At 41.0% G+C, this 17,013-nt stretch overlaps 2 protein-coding genes across 5 annotated transcripts in view; one reads left to right on the top strand and one right to left on the bottom strand.

Annotated features, from left to right (window-relative positions):
• nrg2a (neuregulin 2a) overlaps positions 1-7,509 on the top strand; it is a 76,248-nt gene extending 68,739 nt beyond the window's left edge. For all 4 annotated transcript variants that reach the window (XM_005735392.2, XM_005735390.2, XM_005735391.1 and 1 more), the window contains 5 exons: positions 54-156; positions 411-534; positions 642-769; positions 1,568-1,789; positions 5,017-7,509. In XM_005735392.2, coding sequence (XP_005735449.1) covers positions 54-156; positions 411-534; positions 642-769; positions 1,568-1,789; positions 5,017-5,671 — 1,232 coding nt within the window. In that variant the 3' untranslated portion in view covers positions 5,672-7,509. The remainder of the gene's footprint in view (positions 1-53; positions 157-410; positions 535-641; positions 770-1,567; positions 1,790-5,016) is intronic.
• A 720-nt stretch (positions 7,510-8,229) lies between these two features.
• On the bottom strand, positions 8,230-14,761 carry slc22a6l (solute carrier family 22 member 6, like). Its single transcript, XM_005735393.2, has 12 exons — positions 14,640-14,761; positions 14,391-14,421; positions 13,806-14,300; positions 13,615-13,718; positions 13,316-13,470; positions 13,054-13,222; positions 12,828-12,951; positions 12,626-12,741; positions 12,317-12,531; positions 12,124-12,232; positions 10,610-10,813; positions 8,230-10,361 (listed from the first exon to the last, which is right to left on the bottom strand). Exons 3-12 carry the CDS (start codon positions 14,208-14,210, stop codon positions 10,274-10,276), a joined length of 1,689 nt encoding a protein of 562 aa, XP_005735450.1. The 5' UTR covers positions 14,211-14,300; positions 14,391-14,421; positions 14,640-14,761; the 3' UTR covers positions 8,230-10,273.
• Positions 14,762-17,013: the final 2,252 nt, after the last annotated feature.

Raw genomic sequence — 17,013 nt, 5'->3', positions numbered from 1 at the left:
GTGTGTGTGTGTGTGTGTGTGTGTGTGTGTGTGTGTGTGTGTGATGTTGACAGAGGCAGAGGAACTCTACCAGAAAAGAGTCCTGACAATCACGGGTATTTGTGTGGCTCTCTTGGTCGTGGGCATCGTGTGTGTGGTTGCCTACTGTAAAACCAAGTAAGTCCAGATGATGAATGATTTCTGAAGATGTACTCCTGCTCTTTAATTTAATAAATATACAAAACCGTAAATATTCGTGTACTTCCCAGTCCTTGTGACATTCAGCAGGTAGAAGTGATAGATTATGTCTTAAAATACACCCTTACTTTATTAGGCATGTTTAAATAGTTACTGTAGGTGTTACAGTAAATCAAAAAGACTTAATAAAAGGTGATTAAATAATAAGGGAATGACCAAGATGTTCTCAACAGGAAACAAAGAAACAGGATGCACAATCATCTGCGACAAAACATGTGTCCAGAACATCCCAATCGTAACTTAGCTAATGGACCCAATCACCCAGGACCCGGCCCGGAGGATATCCCTATGGTTGATGTATGTTTCCGAGGATTCCTTACATTATTGCAGTACACACAGACTAATTTACACCACATGGATTTTGTTCTTTACAGTCGTTTTTGTTTTTCACTCTCCACCTGCAGTACATATCAAAGAATGTCCCTGCGACTGAACGTGTTATACGGCCTGCTACAGAGGGCTCATTTCCTGCCAGTCATGCCTCTTCCAGATCTCACAACTCTTCCACACGAGCTCATTCATCAACTCACAGGTGAGCATCCAGCACGTGCGTCATCATAACTGCCTCTTGCAAATAGGGAATCAATCACAAAGTGATAGAAGAGTTTGATTCATCGAGACAAGTTCCTATATTTAAAGGGCACACTCGGTTTTAGTTGATCATTACAATCCGATGTAAGTAAATTGTTAACAGTGCAGAGTATCTGAATAGAATCGTTAAAAAACACACACCAGGAGTCTCGCTGCTGCAGAGTGAGCCAGTTGCTGGTGAGGTAAGACAGTCTGTCTGATTTCTGCTGAAAAAGGCAAGCTTTGTTATCTGTAACAGACACGATTTTAAATTTGTAAGTGATCTAAGATGGGAAAAAGTAGTGCTGGCAGAGGAGTCACAGCTGAAAGTATTACCAGGATTTCTCACATGGGAATTTGCAAAGACACAGAGGCCAACGAGTGCTGAATGTATTAGTCTGCACTACTGAAGATTTGGTTTTCTTCTGTTGTTTCTATTGGAAAGCTCTTGTGGACTTCTCTTCAGAAGCAACTTAATCAAAGGGTTTATGACTGACCTGTCGCTGTGAGGGACTAAGTTTTCATATGCAGGTTAGAGAGGAACAGGATCAAAAGAGATAAGAGCTGAATATCTTGGTACTTTTGCTAACGGATCATGGAATTGCAGTTGAATTGTGGAAATGTTCTTCCTCCAGAGACAGCCGCAGATTTGTTATCAAGCACTCTTTCAAAAAAAAAAGGACAAAAAAGTGAAACTTGGACATATTGTGGGGTGTGTGCATGTTAACACCTATTTTTTTTGTCTTTTTTTTCTTGTCAGACATGAGGAACGGACATGGAGCCTGGAACATTCTGACAGTATCCTCTCTGACTCGCCGGGAATGATGTCATCATCCGTGGGGACCAGTAAATGCAGCAGCCCTGCGTGCATGGAGGCTCGAGCACGGCGCGCTGCACACTGTGGTTACTCTGACCCCCATCGGCCGAGGCTGCAGTACGGGGACTCCTTCGACTCGCTGGGAGACTCTCCGCACAGCGACAGGTGGGGACCAGACCTGTGTGGCTGATATGGCACTGGGTTTGTCATGAATATTTTGAGAAGTTTCCTCTCTCTGCTGGTTCTCTCTCAGCCTCGAGAGGCCAGTCAGGGCACTCTGAGAGACTCAGTGGAAACTGACACACAGCAGGCATGATGATGAAATACGCTAAGGTAGGCAAGAGTGAGAAACAGTGCTCATTTCAATGGGAAGAGTATTCCCTGGCCAGTATGCAATTCTAATTGGCTAGTGTTCCCTTTTAATGTTATTTTATTTTATTTAAGGGATGGTGTGACATTTTGTTAAATACACTTGTCTGCCATTTTGCACAGTCAGATTTAAACTCACTTAAGTCAGAAATAGGACAGGTTTAGTGAAAGCTAGCACAAAGAGGAGATTCAGAAACAGTCTGGCAGATACGAAGAAATACGACTTTCATCACCTCCACAGCTGTATCATTTTTGTTTCCTGTACTTCATGTAAATATGTCTGTACCAGAGGCACAGAGAAATTAAAGTTCTCACATGACAAATCAGATCAGACCTAAACTTAGATCTAAATAGTGTGCATCTAGGTCTTTCTCTTTATGTGTGTTGCAATTCAATAGTAGTCAGCGTTACATTATTCTGTTGCCTGATTGTGGTACCTAAAATCCCCAAATGCCCTCCTCGGTCTCTGCTGATGTCTTGAATTCCAGCACTGTTCACAGCTGACAATCCATCGCTCAGCAAGCCTAGATTAGCAGTGAGCTGAGGGGAATTTGGGGGCATGGTTGGTTTCTACTGCTTCAACACAACTCCTACAAAGATTTTTAAAGACACTAAGGTTAAGGTTTCTCTCTTCTTCTTCTTCTTCTTCTTCTTTTTAAAACAAATTATTTCTTAGTATGAAGACCTGCTATAAAAGGGTGCTTAACATCACACTCTCAAACATTTTTTTATTCAAATGAAAGTCATTAACGGTGTTGTAACATAATGGTGATTTGAGCCTATGGTCTGCTGTAAAGGTATTGCAATATTTATACAGTGTTACGCACAGGGTAGCTGCATTATTCCCAGGAAAAAAATACTGTATTAACTGAATGTGTTCTAGCCCTTACTGCTACATTACAGCTTCACATTACTGTAAAAACAGACTTTTACTATAGTGTAGATTGTATCAGTGAGCTTTAATGCTCCTAAACATTGTTGTTCAACAGTAAGCCATTAGGAGTTTTAGAGATCATTTCTTCAGCGGCGATTATTGTCTGTCTCTTTTACTAAAACAGCAACAGATTGTTTTGCTGCCGCTGATCATTTGTGACCCGTCAGTATGAATTGCATTTTCTGTGACCAACAGCAACTGTGAGTGCTGCCAAGCTGAAACTGAACTGATCAGGCAGATTTAGTCTTCAGGATCTACATCACTTCTAGTATCTTGCTTCATGCATGCTTGATAACACTTATCATCGCCTAGTCCATTTCAGATGGAAAACAGTACTGTGTATTGATAGCTCAAACTGACAAGCTGATCCTAAAGGAAACATAAGATTCCAATGGAAAAGCAGCTGTTTATTTTTTTAAGACTACTTCTCAAAAGTCACTTTGTTGAATATACTTAACCCCTAAGTGAAATGCTTCATACAAAGTGGTACAGTCTAGAAGCATCCAGCAGAACAGTCTGCTCGGTGGGATTCATTATATTGAAAGGCACAATTAGATTTACCTTAGCATGGTTTTCTTACCTTTCCAAACTTAAAATGCATAACAGTCAGACCAAATTATAATCACATTTTAATTGATTAATATATTAACCGGTACTAACATTCTGTTCTGTACCTTTGGCTTTAGTACTGAGCCAAAATGGAAGTATGAAATGGATGTATCAAGGAGGCTGGAGCTCCTATACAGAATCCAAGCCAACTATCAGTACCTAAGAAAACCTAACCGAACACGACATGTGCTGCCTTTTATCTGCTTGAGTTCTTAACTTAACTGACAATACCCGCATGCAGCATCTGTGCATGACCGCTAGGTTGTGATGCAGCGACAGATTACATGTCCTCAGAGTCATTCCAGGTTGCACGTACGTCTTTGATCATGGTGGCAGTTTCTGCCTCAGCTGAATGAGTGGTGTTGCGGGGATATCTGAGGCTTGTGTCTAATATAGCAGGTTTCCTAAAGGAAATAAAAGTAAATAAATAAAACGCTCTGTACACACAGGTCCAAAGTGAGTCACCGTCAGCCATCCATAAATTCTAACCTGTCTTTCAGGAATGTTTTGAATTGTTGTTGCTTTTTTATTTTTTTTTATTTTAATATTACAAATGATGGGAAAACTCTGCATCTGTAGCGTATGCGCTTTCGATGTCTAAATATAGATTCTCAACATTAACTTCAGCAATCAGGCACGGTGTTAGTACGCTCATTGAATGGCTAAACGTGGGTTTGTTTTGAAGAGTTTTGTAAAGTATAGCTACAGATTTGACTCGTTGATCTTGTTGGGCAGGTTGATCCACGGTTATTAAAGAAGAGAGTTAAGTCCTCGTCCTTCTTCCTCGTCAGGATTGAAACCTGGCTGCTCATAGTAGATCATCAAAAAACTGATGTAAATGTTTGCTATTCAAGCTCTGCTGGGGGAAAACATTGAATGTCTGTGTACTAAATCCTGAGCCATGTTGTTATGAAAGATTTCTGTACCAACATTAATAAACATAGTAATGATGGTTTTACTTTTGTCAGTCTTGAACATAAAGCAGTATTGTGCCTGTGTTGGGTTATGCAATCCAGAGCAGATCACAGAGGAGACTCCATGGTGCTTTTACAAGTGGAGATATTATTATATATTATATTTCTCATTAGAGATGTTTAAGCTCTGCACACAAAAGCAAAAGCAGTCTGAGCAGTAATCGAGTAGCAAATATAACAGTAATATAGTTATCTAGACTGCAGAGGATTGCTGGAAGTAAACTACACTTTGGGGCAACCTGTAGCCAACGCCCAGTGCTCCACCTACAGCAGGGAGCGGTGCTGCTCAGGTGAAACTCTAAGCTAAACGTCTCTATCGAAAAGCAATCACTTTGACTGAATATTTAAGTGTACGTGCAGCTTCAGGGTATAATGTTCATTAGTTTAAAGAATACCTTTAAAACATTCACGCTAGGTTACTGTATGTGCAGCTGTCTTTGTCAGCACAATTCTTTGTTCTTCTCCAATTAACTATGACCTCCTCCTCCTCTCTGTATTTACCACAGATACGTATCAGCCCTGACAACACCAGCCCGCCTATCCCCAGTGGATTTCCATTACTCATTGCCCCCGCAGGTGCCTACCTTCCAGATCACATCCCCCAATGCCAGCCACGCCATGTCGCTCCCTCCTGCTGTTCACAATCCGTACCCCCTGGAGGATGACCAGCCTCTGCTGCGCCGCTACCAGGTGCCCCTACACGATGCTCATTGCCAGGAGCCTTACCGGCAGCAGCGTCGAACCTATCTAAATGACAGCAGGGGAAGCCTTCCCTCCAGCCCCTACCGGCTGGCTGAGGATGAAGACTATGAGACCACCCAGGAGTATCTGTCCTCTCGGGAGCAACCAAAGAGAAGTGGGTCCAGTGGAACTGGAAGCCGGCGCTGGCGGAGATCCAGACTGAATGGCCACGTGGCCCCACGAGGATACGAGGCATCTCGGGACTATGGGTCTCGAAGCTGTCTAACAGATAGTGAGTCAGAGGAGGACGGCGAGAGCACGCCCTTCCTCAGTATGCAGAACATGAACGCCGAGCCTTCCACCATCTACAGGCCGGCGGACAGTCGGACTTCTAACTCGTCAGGGCGACACAGTGGGCATGGGAACACGCATACGAGACTCACACAGTCACGCTCCAAACCGGACAATACACCGCATTAAAGAGTGATAATGAACCGACAAAAATCAATATAGTATAGACCTGCATCTATAAGAAATATTTTTATTTTATATAACTGACAGATATTCTAAACAAATGAAATATTTATTTTCATTTTAGCAAAAGTTGTCTACTAGTTAACAGCAAAGACTTTTTTATAGGGAAAACTCTATTTATATGTACATTTTGATTTACAGCATAAAAAGATGTGCCAGTTTTTTCACAATGTTAAAAAATAGAGTAATATTGTGGTGCCTTTTGCTGTATGCCGATGCCAGAGGGCCAGTGGAGGTTTTTGTAGCCTTTCTTATATGGACGCCTCATTTTTTTATACACATTTATGTTTTTGTTTTTCCTCTCTGGTTTCCTATTTACTTTCTTTCCAAATTGCATTCTTCGAGAAGTCTAACCCCTTCCATATCACGCGATATAAACCACTTCAGCATAAAGTGTATGTTTACATATGATAATATGATTCGCCTGTAGGGTTTTCTTTTATGATTTGGGATTTATTAGAACGCCTCATAAATGCGATGTAGATTCTTTTCTTTTTTTTTTTTTTTTTTTTGCCCGCTAACTAATGTCTACCAAGAGAAAAAGAGTCACAGAGAGTGAGAAATTGTGTTGCGTGTGCATAAATGTCTGCGAGTGTGTGTGCGTGTTTGTGCACGCTCGTGCGCACCTGTGTGTGTTGCTTGCATGCGTTTGTGACTGTTAGATGAACTTCACTGTTTGTTGTGGTAACATCAAATGTGTGGGTCTACTGGTGTCTCAGGAGAGTGAGAGTAAAGAGTCTCGGAGGTTCACAGAAAAGTGGTTAATCAGAACAGTGACCCCAGTGTAGGTGAGCAGGCAAGGCTGCTGTAGGGTTGCATGTTATGCAGGTCATTGCTTGATGTGTTTACAGCTATTCTGCCCCTCCCCAGCCCGCCCCATTTACGTCCTTTTTTTAAAAAAATTTTTTGAAAATGATTATTTCCCAACAGGTTTTCCTTGCTTTAGCCTGGTATGTGGCCAACAAACACTGAGCCGCTTGGCACAGGGTGACCCCTGCTGTCAGAGGCAGTGGCAAAACAAAAAGATTGCGTCTGTTTTCACTCGAATCCCACGCCTAATCATCCTTCTGTGTCCATTCTGTTTTCGTGGCTTACGTTTAAGGCCACCAGCGTCTCAGGATTTCCACATGCATCCCCCCGCCTCCACCTCAAGCCCTGCTCAACCTCTTCCTTAAGTTTAGGTCTACCTAAGATTCAAGTTCTCAGATGCTGAGGACCTACGTGTTAACACGCAGTTACTAGTACCCCGATCATTCCCATGCAGAGAAAAGTAAAGTCAGGTGGAAGCAGCTCAGTGGATCACAGTACAGAGCATACTAGACAATATTAACGAAATAGCTGTGAAACTTTGGAGGATCATATGATGCAAAAATATGCAAACTTTCTATTTTGCTGTTTGATTACATCATTTTCTAAGAGGTGACTGTAGTGTGTTGTGTGGAAAAAAAAATGTGATGCCTATAGTGTAGAATGAAATAACATGATACAAATGCATATTTACCCGAGTTATTTTTTGAAAGCCATTATGCAGCCGTCTATCATGTTTTCAGCCTTTCTTGTTCACTTAACGTCACGTCCATTGAATGACTGTGTCTGTGAATTATTTTATCACTCGGCTTAGATCCCTCCACCTCACGTGCATACTTCCCAGTAATAGCCGATAGAATCCAAATAGTTTCTCCTCTGATAGTAATGTGTACTGCTTTGTCTTGTTGACTGATGGAGTCATTTAAAATTTAGCCTGTAAATGATGATTTTGAAAGTGAATAAATTCATTTTAAGCCCTTTGTCCTCCACTGAGGGAGAAGTAAATATTTGAAAGATATCTCAAAGTCACAGCCGTCAGTGTGGCTCGCACAGAAAGGACAGCTGATGTTTCGTCTCTGTCGGTATATTTCTGCTCCTCCTTATTAAAAACAATGGAATGCTGCAATTAGGGGGGGAAATGCCTTTTAAACACTGATCTGCAATTCTGACTGGTATATGGTAAATGCACAGTGGCACGGCAATAGAGGATGGTCACACATCGGTCACAACATGCAGATGTTTTCATTGAGTTTCTCACCTCTGGGTCTAATTTTGTATGTCAGAAAAGTGCAAAAGAAGACTTCACCTCCAGTTTTAATGTGACAGCCCCTTCACCCTGCCAGTCCTCTCACCCATTTGAGATGCTACCGGGCACGTCCAATCAGCCTCTTCTGTTGAAATTTATGACCCCCCACCCGACCCCACCCTCGCTTGAAATGTTTGAACACCTCTCCTCTGCATGTCCTTGTGGTCAAGGTTAGATGGGTGCATGGTTTAAAAAAAAGAGATTTAAAAAAAAAAATCACACAAAAAAAGCAGCAGACAATTCTTTTCCAGTCAGTGAAAGTGTATTTCATTTAACATTCAGCAATAAAAAAGAACCTTTCCCCATGTCATTCCTGAAATATGCTAGAAAAAAGAAAAAACTTGCGAGATTGTCATAGATTGTAAAATACAATGAAAAATGAATCCACCTGTTCATATGAGAAAATAAATCTTTATTCATATCATTTTACGTTGTAGTCATTTCTGTAGACCGCCTTGCTCTGTATTTTGATTCATCTCTCTCTCTCTCTCTCTCTCTCTCTCTCTCTCTTTCTTTTTTTTTCTTGGCTTGGGGTTGGACTCGTCTGGCGTGCGCAAGGTGTCTCAGGAGAGCACGCATAAAACCTGACAGTGAAATAAAATCTATTTAATACAGTGATCGAGGGTTTATATGTTGCAACCAAAAGGTTTTAGATAGCAGTTTCATACAGTTAGTGCCAGACACACACAACAATGCATTTGTTGCGTGAGAGCAAGAGCACTGGCGAACTTTAACTATTTCAAAGAGGAAAGTACGAGCCTTAAATTGAAAACATACATGTTGATATGAGGCTATAAGTATGAATCTATTTATTGTAAATCCTGGTTTGTTTGGGTTTTTTCACTCCAGACAGATCTTTTAATAAGGAACACGAACCAAAGCATACTAGTATTGTGACGCTGCCTGTTTTGTTAATCGTGGATGACTATATGGCCAAAATATCAACTGTTCTGATAAATGAGAGTAGCTACAATATGTGAAATCCAAGTCCAATATTTAAACACTGAAAGACAAAACCTCAATATGGTCAAGCTTTCATTTTAGATTTCGTTTTCCACCTTTAATTTTTTTTCCTCACATGGATACCTTCCCGTGATGGGAAGTTCAGCTCCTGCATTGGCATATATGCACCACTAGATGGTGTCACAAGCAGCAAGATGCGGAAGTCTTCAAATCACAAGAGTTCACCCTTTGTAGGCGTGAGTGGTGCTCCGCATCAGCACTGTTTCCTCCTTTACCAGTAACATCCCCCCCTCACATCCGTGTAACAGCAGTAACTGAGAGAAAAGCAGCAAATCCGCTGAACCGATTCAAGGAAAGGGACGAGATCAAGTAATGTTTCCATAATATTCACTCTTATCATTCTTTTCGCTGACCACCATCCGTTTAATAACTACATTGATAACTACTGCATTACATTTTTGCTTGCGTGATGATCGTTTTCCGGGTGGTAACTGTGAGAACTCAAGAGAGCGGCGTTAAATCCAGAGCGTGCAGCGTGCTGAGAACAAAAGTAGTTGATTAAATTAAATGGACTGAAATCTAAGAAACTACAACATTTCTCGGAGGCTGTCTTATGAAAAACACAAACAAAATCCTCTGACCCATCCAAGCTACCTGCTTCAGCAACAAAACACTGATCTGCCCTTCAAACTTAACTAGGGTGTTCAATTTTTAAAGAGTGGGGGTTCATTTCACATAATTCATGGGAAATCTGCCTTTACTCTTGTGTTCACAACAACAATGCTATAGCAAAACTGTGTGTGTGTGTGGGGGGGGCAGTGAAAAACAACGGCATGTCAGATTCCTGCTGTGAATCTATTTATTTCGTTTTTATACTTTGTGCCTTCTGTTGTGTGGCTCATCTGCTGCTTTTATTTAAATCCAAATCCTTGATTTCTTGTTCTGTCTCGTTTTAGTTAATTCAGCTCAAAGTGACTCATGCCAGATGAAGTAGACTGAAAGGGGTTTTACTAGTATTTGTGTTCAAACGTCCATAAAAAAGACAGACTTTGAGATTTAAAAAGGATTATAAGAAGTCTTGATTTAAAAGACAAAAAGGCAATTGTTTTCCAATACGGGCTTGTGTATAGAACAATACAATACCAGTGGATGCCGTCTTTAACCTGTGAAAGGCTCAAATTAAAGAAATCGCTCTACACATTCAAAATACAAATAAAAAATAATAATAATGACATGTGCAAAGTAAGATTAAGATCCTGAAATCTACTGATTGTCAGATAAACAGGTCTGATTGTCCACAGCGTTCTTTTCACGGTGGCGTTCGCTTCGGATTTAACTCATTTGTTCACAAAACGAAAGAAAAAACATTCGTCCAGCAATCATAAGGTGAACCAAATTTGTGGAAATCAAACAGAGAAGAGATAAAAGTAGCACTCACTCTACTTTCATTAACATGTGGAGTACAAGAACACTCAGGCAACAGGCTTTAGGAGGTTCGCCCCGGTGTCTTCCAAGATTATTGTTTCTTTTGGTGACATTTTGGAGCGTTTCCCAGATCCCCTGTGTGCAAAATAGAAAATGCAAATGTGGATATATTATTTTTTTTCTCCCTTCTCTCCCTCTCTCTTTCTCTCTTCTAGTCTTATGTGCTTTTTTTGGCCTTGAGTAAACCATGATGATTTGCTATTTGCTGTATACGTTACCCTCGAGTCCTCCTGAGTTCTGTTTCTAAAATTAATGTTTTGATTCTGGGACATGCAGAGATAAAATAAAAGGAACACATGCTGCGTCCTGGAACTCAATCTTACCTCTCCTCCACATCTTGTATTGTGTCGGGAAGGGGTGTGCCAAGCGTTTCTGGAAGAAATATAACAGCAACCCCACTGAGGATTGGCGCCCCTCCATAGATTAAACCTGGTAGCCAAGGTATGTAGTCTCCTGTGAGGCGCACCATGGGGGCCACCATAGCTCCTACACGTGCCATACTGGACACCAATCCCATGCCATTCTGACTAAGAGAGAAGACATAAAACCATAAAACAGCTGCAAACAGTCATAACTACACACTAGTAAAGTCAGAGATTGTGTCAACAGAGGGTCAGTAAATATGTAAATCATTTTAGTGATAGTAAAGAAGTGCATGTGCAGTCTTAGACTATTAAAATGTCATGAAACCATATATTAGAGCAGAGATGTCATTATGGGCCACATCCAGCCAACGTTGAACTTAAGTGGGCCAGACCAGTGAAACTCCTCAAACTCCTCTTTATATCAGTGTAAAGAAGTTTGTCTACACATTTAATACCTTAGATTTCTTAATATAAGAAAAATCAGCACAATTTCAACGGTACAGTTCAGGTTTTCTACGTGACAAAGACATTATTTGGAACTCATTGCTTAGACCAGTGGTTCCCAAACTTTTTTTGCTGGGCCCCCCTTTGTTTTACAAGAAAAATGTTCGCGTGTGCGCGTGCACGAATTTTTACGTGTAGTTGTTTTTTCCCCCCGTGTAATAATATTCAACATTGCTATCAATTCATTTTCGAAAAATGCCTGTCTGTGCAAAATGGGTTGAAAAACATAAACAAGTGTGAGATACTGTTTGTCCGTGATTTAGACAGGGGGAACAAATCGTGGCAGGATCAGCCTGATAGTATTTGTATCCCACTGTAACTTTACTGTATACAGAGCTAACATCTCTAAAATGTCAGGAGTAGTCAGTCATTACAACAAGTGTGTGTGAACTAAAAATCAAGAATGTGGGATACTGTTTGTCTGTGATTTGAAGCGCGCCCCCCCAGGGGGCGGGCCCCACGCTTTGGGAAGGTCTGGCTTAGACTGTCCTTCAGTTATAAAACATAAAAAGTCTGGTAGCACTTTATAACATGACCTGTGAATAATTTGCAGGCAAGTTAGGTTTTTGCAAAAACGTTCAAACGAGTACACTGTTTGTACCCTGTACTTGTTTCACTTGTTTGCAAAAACCTGACATGTTGCCCACAAAATGCATGTAAGTACAGGGTACTTATAGTGTACTTGTTCATTATTTTTTGCAAAAACCTGACTTGTTGCCCTCAAAATGCATGTAAGTACAGCGTACTTGCCTGCAATTTGCAGTTCATATTATAAAGTGTTACCAATAGATTTTCCAGTTCACAGAATTTGTAAATCTACTACTGTATAAAAAACAAAAAAGCAGCCACCCCTGGATTAGCGATTATCCTTAGTTGTTGCTCTTCAGCGAAACCTAGATTTCATTGTTAAACCAAAGTCATCTAGATTCCTTGCTGATAGTTTTATGGTTTTGCCAGATGAGACTTACCGAATAATGGTTGGGTACAGTTCTCCAGTGTAAAGGTAACAGCAGACGAAAGATGCAGCAAGACAACCTTTACCCACAACAGCCAGAGAGGTCCGCAGAGTTTGTTGATCTGCAAAAAAGCGGCACATCCATCAGGTCACTCACTTGCTTCTTCTCAGCCTTATCTTGTGCACATGTCTGTGTTCTGACATACCATAAGGTACCAGCAGGTTGATCAAGATAGTGACCCCAGCGATGATGAGAGCAGCAGACTGCGACGGCCGGCGCCCTATATAACTCATAGTCACAGCGATGATGATTTTAGCTGGTATGTCAACAGCTCCAAAGATCACTTGTATCAGGTAAATATCCACTCCAAACTTTTGCAGATCCATGGAAAGGCCGTAGTAGGCAAAGCTGGTTGATAACCTAAATATAAAAATACACTTGGTGTCATTGCAGTTTCACAGAAGGTGCTGTAAATCTGTCACTGAGTGTTTCTACAAGAGCAGCACACACACACCAGGCAGCTGCCAGACAGACTGTGCTAATCCTCATGTAGGGTGTGCGGAACAGATCCAAGGCAGTGTAGGAGCCCTTTGACATGGACAGCTCATTCTTCATGGACTCCTGGAGCATCTGTGCACAAAGAGAAAACATTGTTAATATACAGTCTGTTTATGTGGAACACAGATTTATGTCCCACAGTTTAAATATTCCCTTACCTTAATGTCAATTTTTTCTCCCTCATCACACCGTCCGTTAAACTTAGCCACACTTTTAAGTCCCTTGATCGCCCGATCAGGCTTATTCTTTAAGGCCAACCATCTTGCGGATTCATGAAACCACCTATAAGGAATATTGGTTAGGTTTGCTACATTTTTTAAAAATGTTTTAGCTTACATTGGTGACTATAGTTGAAACTTTTCAGTTCAATGATTGCCATCTCACCATGCGTAGAGGAAGAACACATAGAAAGGCAAAGACACAGCCAGGGTTAACCACCTCCAGTCCCGGATGTAGTAGGCCATCAATGCCAGGATCAGCTGGCCCAGTGTGTAACAGTAGCCAGTCATCGTGCCCACCACAGTTCTCACATGAGTGGGGATCCACTCAAGAACTTGAAACAGATGAAACACATTTTCATAAGATTGGGAGCCCATGTCATCAACATCCCTTTAGTCAAGTAAAATAAAGGAACTAAAAATCATACTGAGGGACAAGCTGTTGAGTGCTATGCCAGATAGAGCCATGCCACAACCAAACCGGAAAAAGCAGAACAGAGGGAAGGAAGGAGAAAATGCAGCACATGTTCCAGAGACCGCCATCAGAAGGTAAGACATGAGCAGGAGGATACGTCGACCATATCTAGAAGACATGAGGGCCATCGGTGAAACATTATTTGACTTGCTGAACTGTTTATTATTCATGCCACTGGGCAATTAAGATTTTTCATTTCAAAGACGAGTCAAAATATTACACATTCAGCTTATTGTATATTATTGGTGTTACTTGTCTGCAAGGCTTCCGAAGAGAAACGCTCCCACAAGCACGCCTCCCATGTAGATGGTTTGTCCCATTTGCTTCAAAGAGTGCTGGTCACACACTAAATGCCACTAGCAAAAAATGCACATTACAGCATATGAACATCTGCACTGCGATGACAAGTTGACTGAAACAGTGTGATAAAAATGCAGTTTTACATCAGATATGATTGTGGAGCTTCTGTCAGCCATGTTGTACGTCCAGCCATCTATGCATCCTTGCAGGTCAGCATCCAGATCATCCACACTGTTTCCCTCATTTCTCAAATTGGAGGTCCCATTTTTATCCAGGAGGTGCCACTGTGGAACAACGTAACGCTGGCACCTGTGCAATTTTCCTCTGTGGTCCTGTGGTACTGTGATCCGCAAAGCTTCCTCTGGGCTCAGCTGGGACTGTGAGAGATTTGAGTGAGCGCTACAGTAGTGAGGAGGCACCGCAGCCACAAAGTTTTGCAGCAGGTTGTGGCTGGCCAACATAAGGATGGGTGTGGAGAGGAGGGTTACGTGCACGATTTGGAAGCGGCCTGTGCTGCCCACCTGCTCAAGGAGGTCGCTGAACCCCATGCTTTTGTACAACTAGAACGCTAGAAGGTGACTTTAATGTTAATGGCACTAGATTATGCTGTTGTTTCCCAATGAACTTGGTTCCGGCACCTGTGACAACATTGAAAAAAACACTGGTTGTGAAAAACAACCACTGAATGTTGTGATAGTGTTAAATATTAGAGAGTTAAACAGACTTACCTGCCGAGTTAGTCTTCTCTAATTAGATAAACTGGAAAAAGAATGCACAGTGACTATGTTGGTTACTGTAGCATCGCCATTAAAACAATTAATGCAGCTCAAATGAATGCTAGCAAAGTGGTCCACAGACAGTCCTTAAAAAACAAAGCTATAAATGCTAAATAAAGTTAAAGTCGTCTTGTTGCTGCACCATGGAAAAGTGAGCAATCGGCTCACAAATTCCAAAAGCTTTCCTGAAGTTTGGATTACCTGAAGTACACTGTGAATTCTTGAGGTATTACCAGCTTGTTCTGCGAAAGCTGAGGTAGAGTACTCTTTGTTGTATAGTGGCAGCGTCAAGTCCTTCACTGCAAGTGAGCTTCAGCATCAAGAGTGAGCACATAACTATGCTCAGCTCGCTGCTCTGAGATGCACTCCCTGCCCTTTAGTGACTACATAACACGAAGGGCAGTGTGTGCGCACAAACGTGTGTGTGTGTGTGTGTGTGTGTGTGTGTGTGTTCATACGTGTCAGGCCGGCTGAATTTGATTTTCTTTGTCATTTTCTTTCTTTCTTTCGTTTTTTGAAATATTCTTTTCTTTCTTCTTGAATTGTTCGCAAATCAAGCAAGGGCCGGTTTGCTGGTAATATATGAACAAAAAAGGTTTACGACACCTTTAAACAACTGAAAAACAGCAAGTATGTGTTTGACTTGTTGCATCATGCTGATAAATATTCAACTATTTGAAAGATCTGTAACAAGCTTTTGTTACACAACAGAATTAGCAGTCAATCAGTCAATCGTAAGGTGTCCTTCCATTCGTGCAATTCAGAAGAAAGGCTATGAGACAGAACCATTCATAAAGGGCAAAAGAAAAACAAAATCTTTTTCCAATTATTTGTTTTTCATATTTGTATTGCGCTTATGGAGTAGATGTTTCTATCTGAGACTGCCTGGTGTGTGTCTTGGTGATTAGTTATGAGGAATGTGTGCTCTTGTGTAAGGATCAGCATGAGATGTCAAGACGAATGAAGCTGCAGGTGCACCAAAGCAAAACAATAAACTTTGCATTTTTTCAGCTGCGAGTGTGTTCAGGAAAAGATTTGTCCTTAGATTCCTTTTTATTTGATGTATCTGCTGTTTGAGCCTTAAAAGTCTTGTTTTTTCACAGCAGCTGAAAATAAAAATGAGAAAAAGATTCAAAGGACGTCTTGAACACTCTCTGCATGACCTGTGAAATTTCAAGAACATGAAGCGCTGTTTTACATCCTGGCTTAATGTTTTACTAAAACAGGCTGTTCTGTCAGTCTGGATTTAAATTAACAATCAACAAAAGCTGCTCTGGACATGTGGACGGATAACAGAGTAACCAGAAAGGAACCAAACTGAGGGAAACACTCAGAATATCAATGAAGGTCTAGGGAGATGGCTTAGGTATCGCATGCTTTTACTTAAGTTTATGGCTCACTAAACAGCCAGTCATGGACAAAACAAAGGCAGCGGGAACATTTCAGAAGAAGAAGAAGAATTCCTATCATATGCTTAGATTTTATTGCTTTTAGTGCAGTGCTGCCTGATCACAAGGATCCAGTATTCATTTTCAGCCTTCTCCACTGCGCACAGATTTCAAAATTTCTCCAAATTCCCTGACTTTTATGATTATTTTATACACTGTAGATGCTTAGATATTTAAAGCATACATAATTAAACACATAGGAACATTATTTGGAACATGCTCCACAACTGTAGATGCAATTTTATGCAGATTGCAGAACCTCTGCCCATCTTTGTTTCTCTAATAGTTGGTCTCTTTAAGATGCTACTTTATACCCAATAATGTCACTGATCTGTTATTTTTCCTCACTTATTTTTGCAGCCTTTTGTTGCTCGTGTTACAACTTTTCTAAGACGTCACCGCCATCAAATTCAAAATGAGCTAATATTTCTTATGAAACAGTAAAATGTGTACATTTAAATATTTTTATGTCCTTTTTTTCTATGCTCTCTGAATACAGTATAGATTTACGACATTTGCAAATCCCTACATCCTTGTTTTTGTTTTACATTTTACATAGAGTCCCAAATGTTTTGCAATTGGGGTTGCAAATACATATATGTATATATGTATCATTTGAAGCCACTTCTGCAAAGGATTCGCTTCCAAACCCACAAGCTATATCAGTCTCATATACAGACTATGGCCCACACACAGATGTGGGGATCCATTAAAGCAGCATGGATGCATGTGTGCCAAATGTCAGCTAGATGCGACCCTAGAAAAACAAATGAAAAAATTAATATGGATAACAACATTAATATGCATTCATAGGGAAATGAACTAAATATCACTCTGAATGCCAAACTGTCAACTATGGCTCTGACCCAGAGATCACTGTGACATCAGTGTCACTTGCTGAGTTGGTTCTTTAATGCAGGGCTCAGTTTAATTAATTCACTTTCATCTTGGTTTCAGACCTGCCAACTGGAAGGACACTTTGAAACAGAGGTCAGCGCAATAACATGTTGAGACTCGAGAGGTGTGCGTGTCAGCCTCAGAGCCTCTGCAGCATACAGTCACCCATATTTACCTTTCTCTGCTCAGGTTCACGAAGACGTTGGGAATTTCAAATGGAGCTGGATTCC

This window comes from Pundamilia nyererei, unplaced genomic scaffold, assembly GCF_000239375.1.
Source record: "Pundamilia nyererei isolate P.nyererei 1_Seehausen unplaced genomic scaffold, PunNye1.0 scaffold00064, whole genome shotgun sequence".
Taxonomy (NCBI): Eukaryota; Metazoa; Chordata; class Actinopteri; order Cichliformes; family Cichlidae; genus Pundamilia; species Pundamilia nyererei.
The sequence above is the reverse complement of the archived record's forward strand: the minus strand, read 5'-3'. Positions and strand labels throughout refer to the sequence as shown.

What these genes read in the sequence shown, in the direction of transcription:
- slc22a6l (XM_005735393.2), bottom strand. Translation starts at nt 14,210, where the DNA reads ATGGGGTTCAGCGACCTCCTTGAGCAGGTGGGCAGCACAGGCCGCTTC. An exon ending in TTCGGAAGCCTTGCAGACAA is followed by an intron (nt 13,471 to 13,614) that starts GTAACACCAATA and finishes CATGTCTTCTAG; the next exon opens with ATATGGTCGACGTATCCTCC. An exon ending in ACTCAACAGCTTGTCCCTCA is followed by an intron (nt 13,223 to 13,315) that starts GTATGATTTTTA and finishes ATCTGTTTCAAG; the next exon opens with TTCTTGAGTGGATCCCCACT.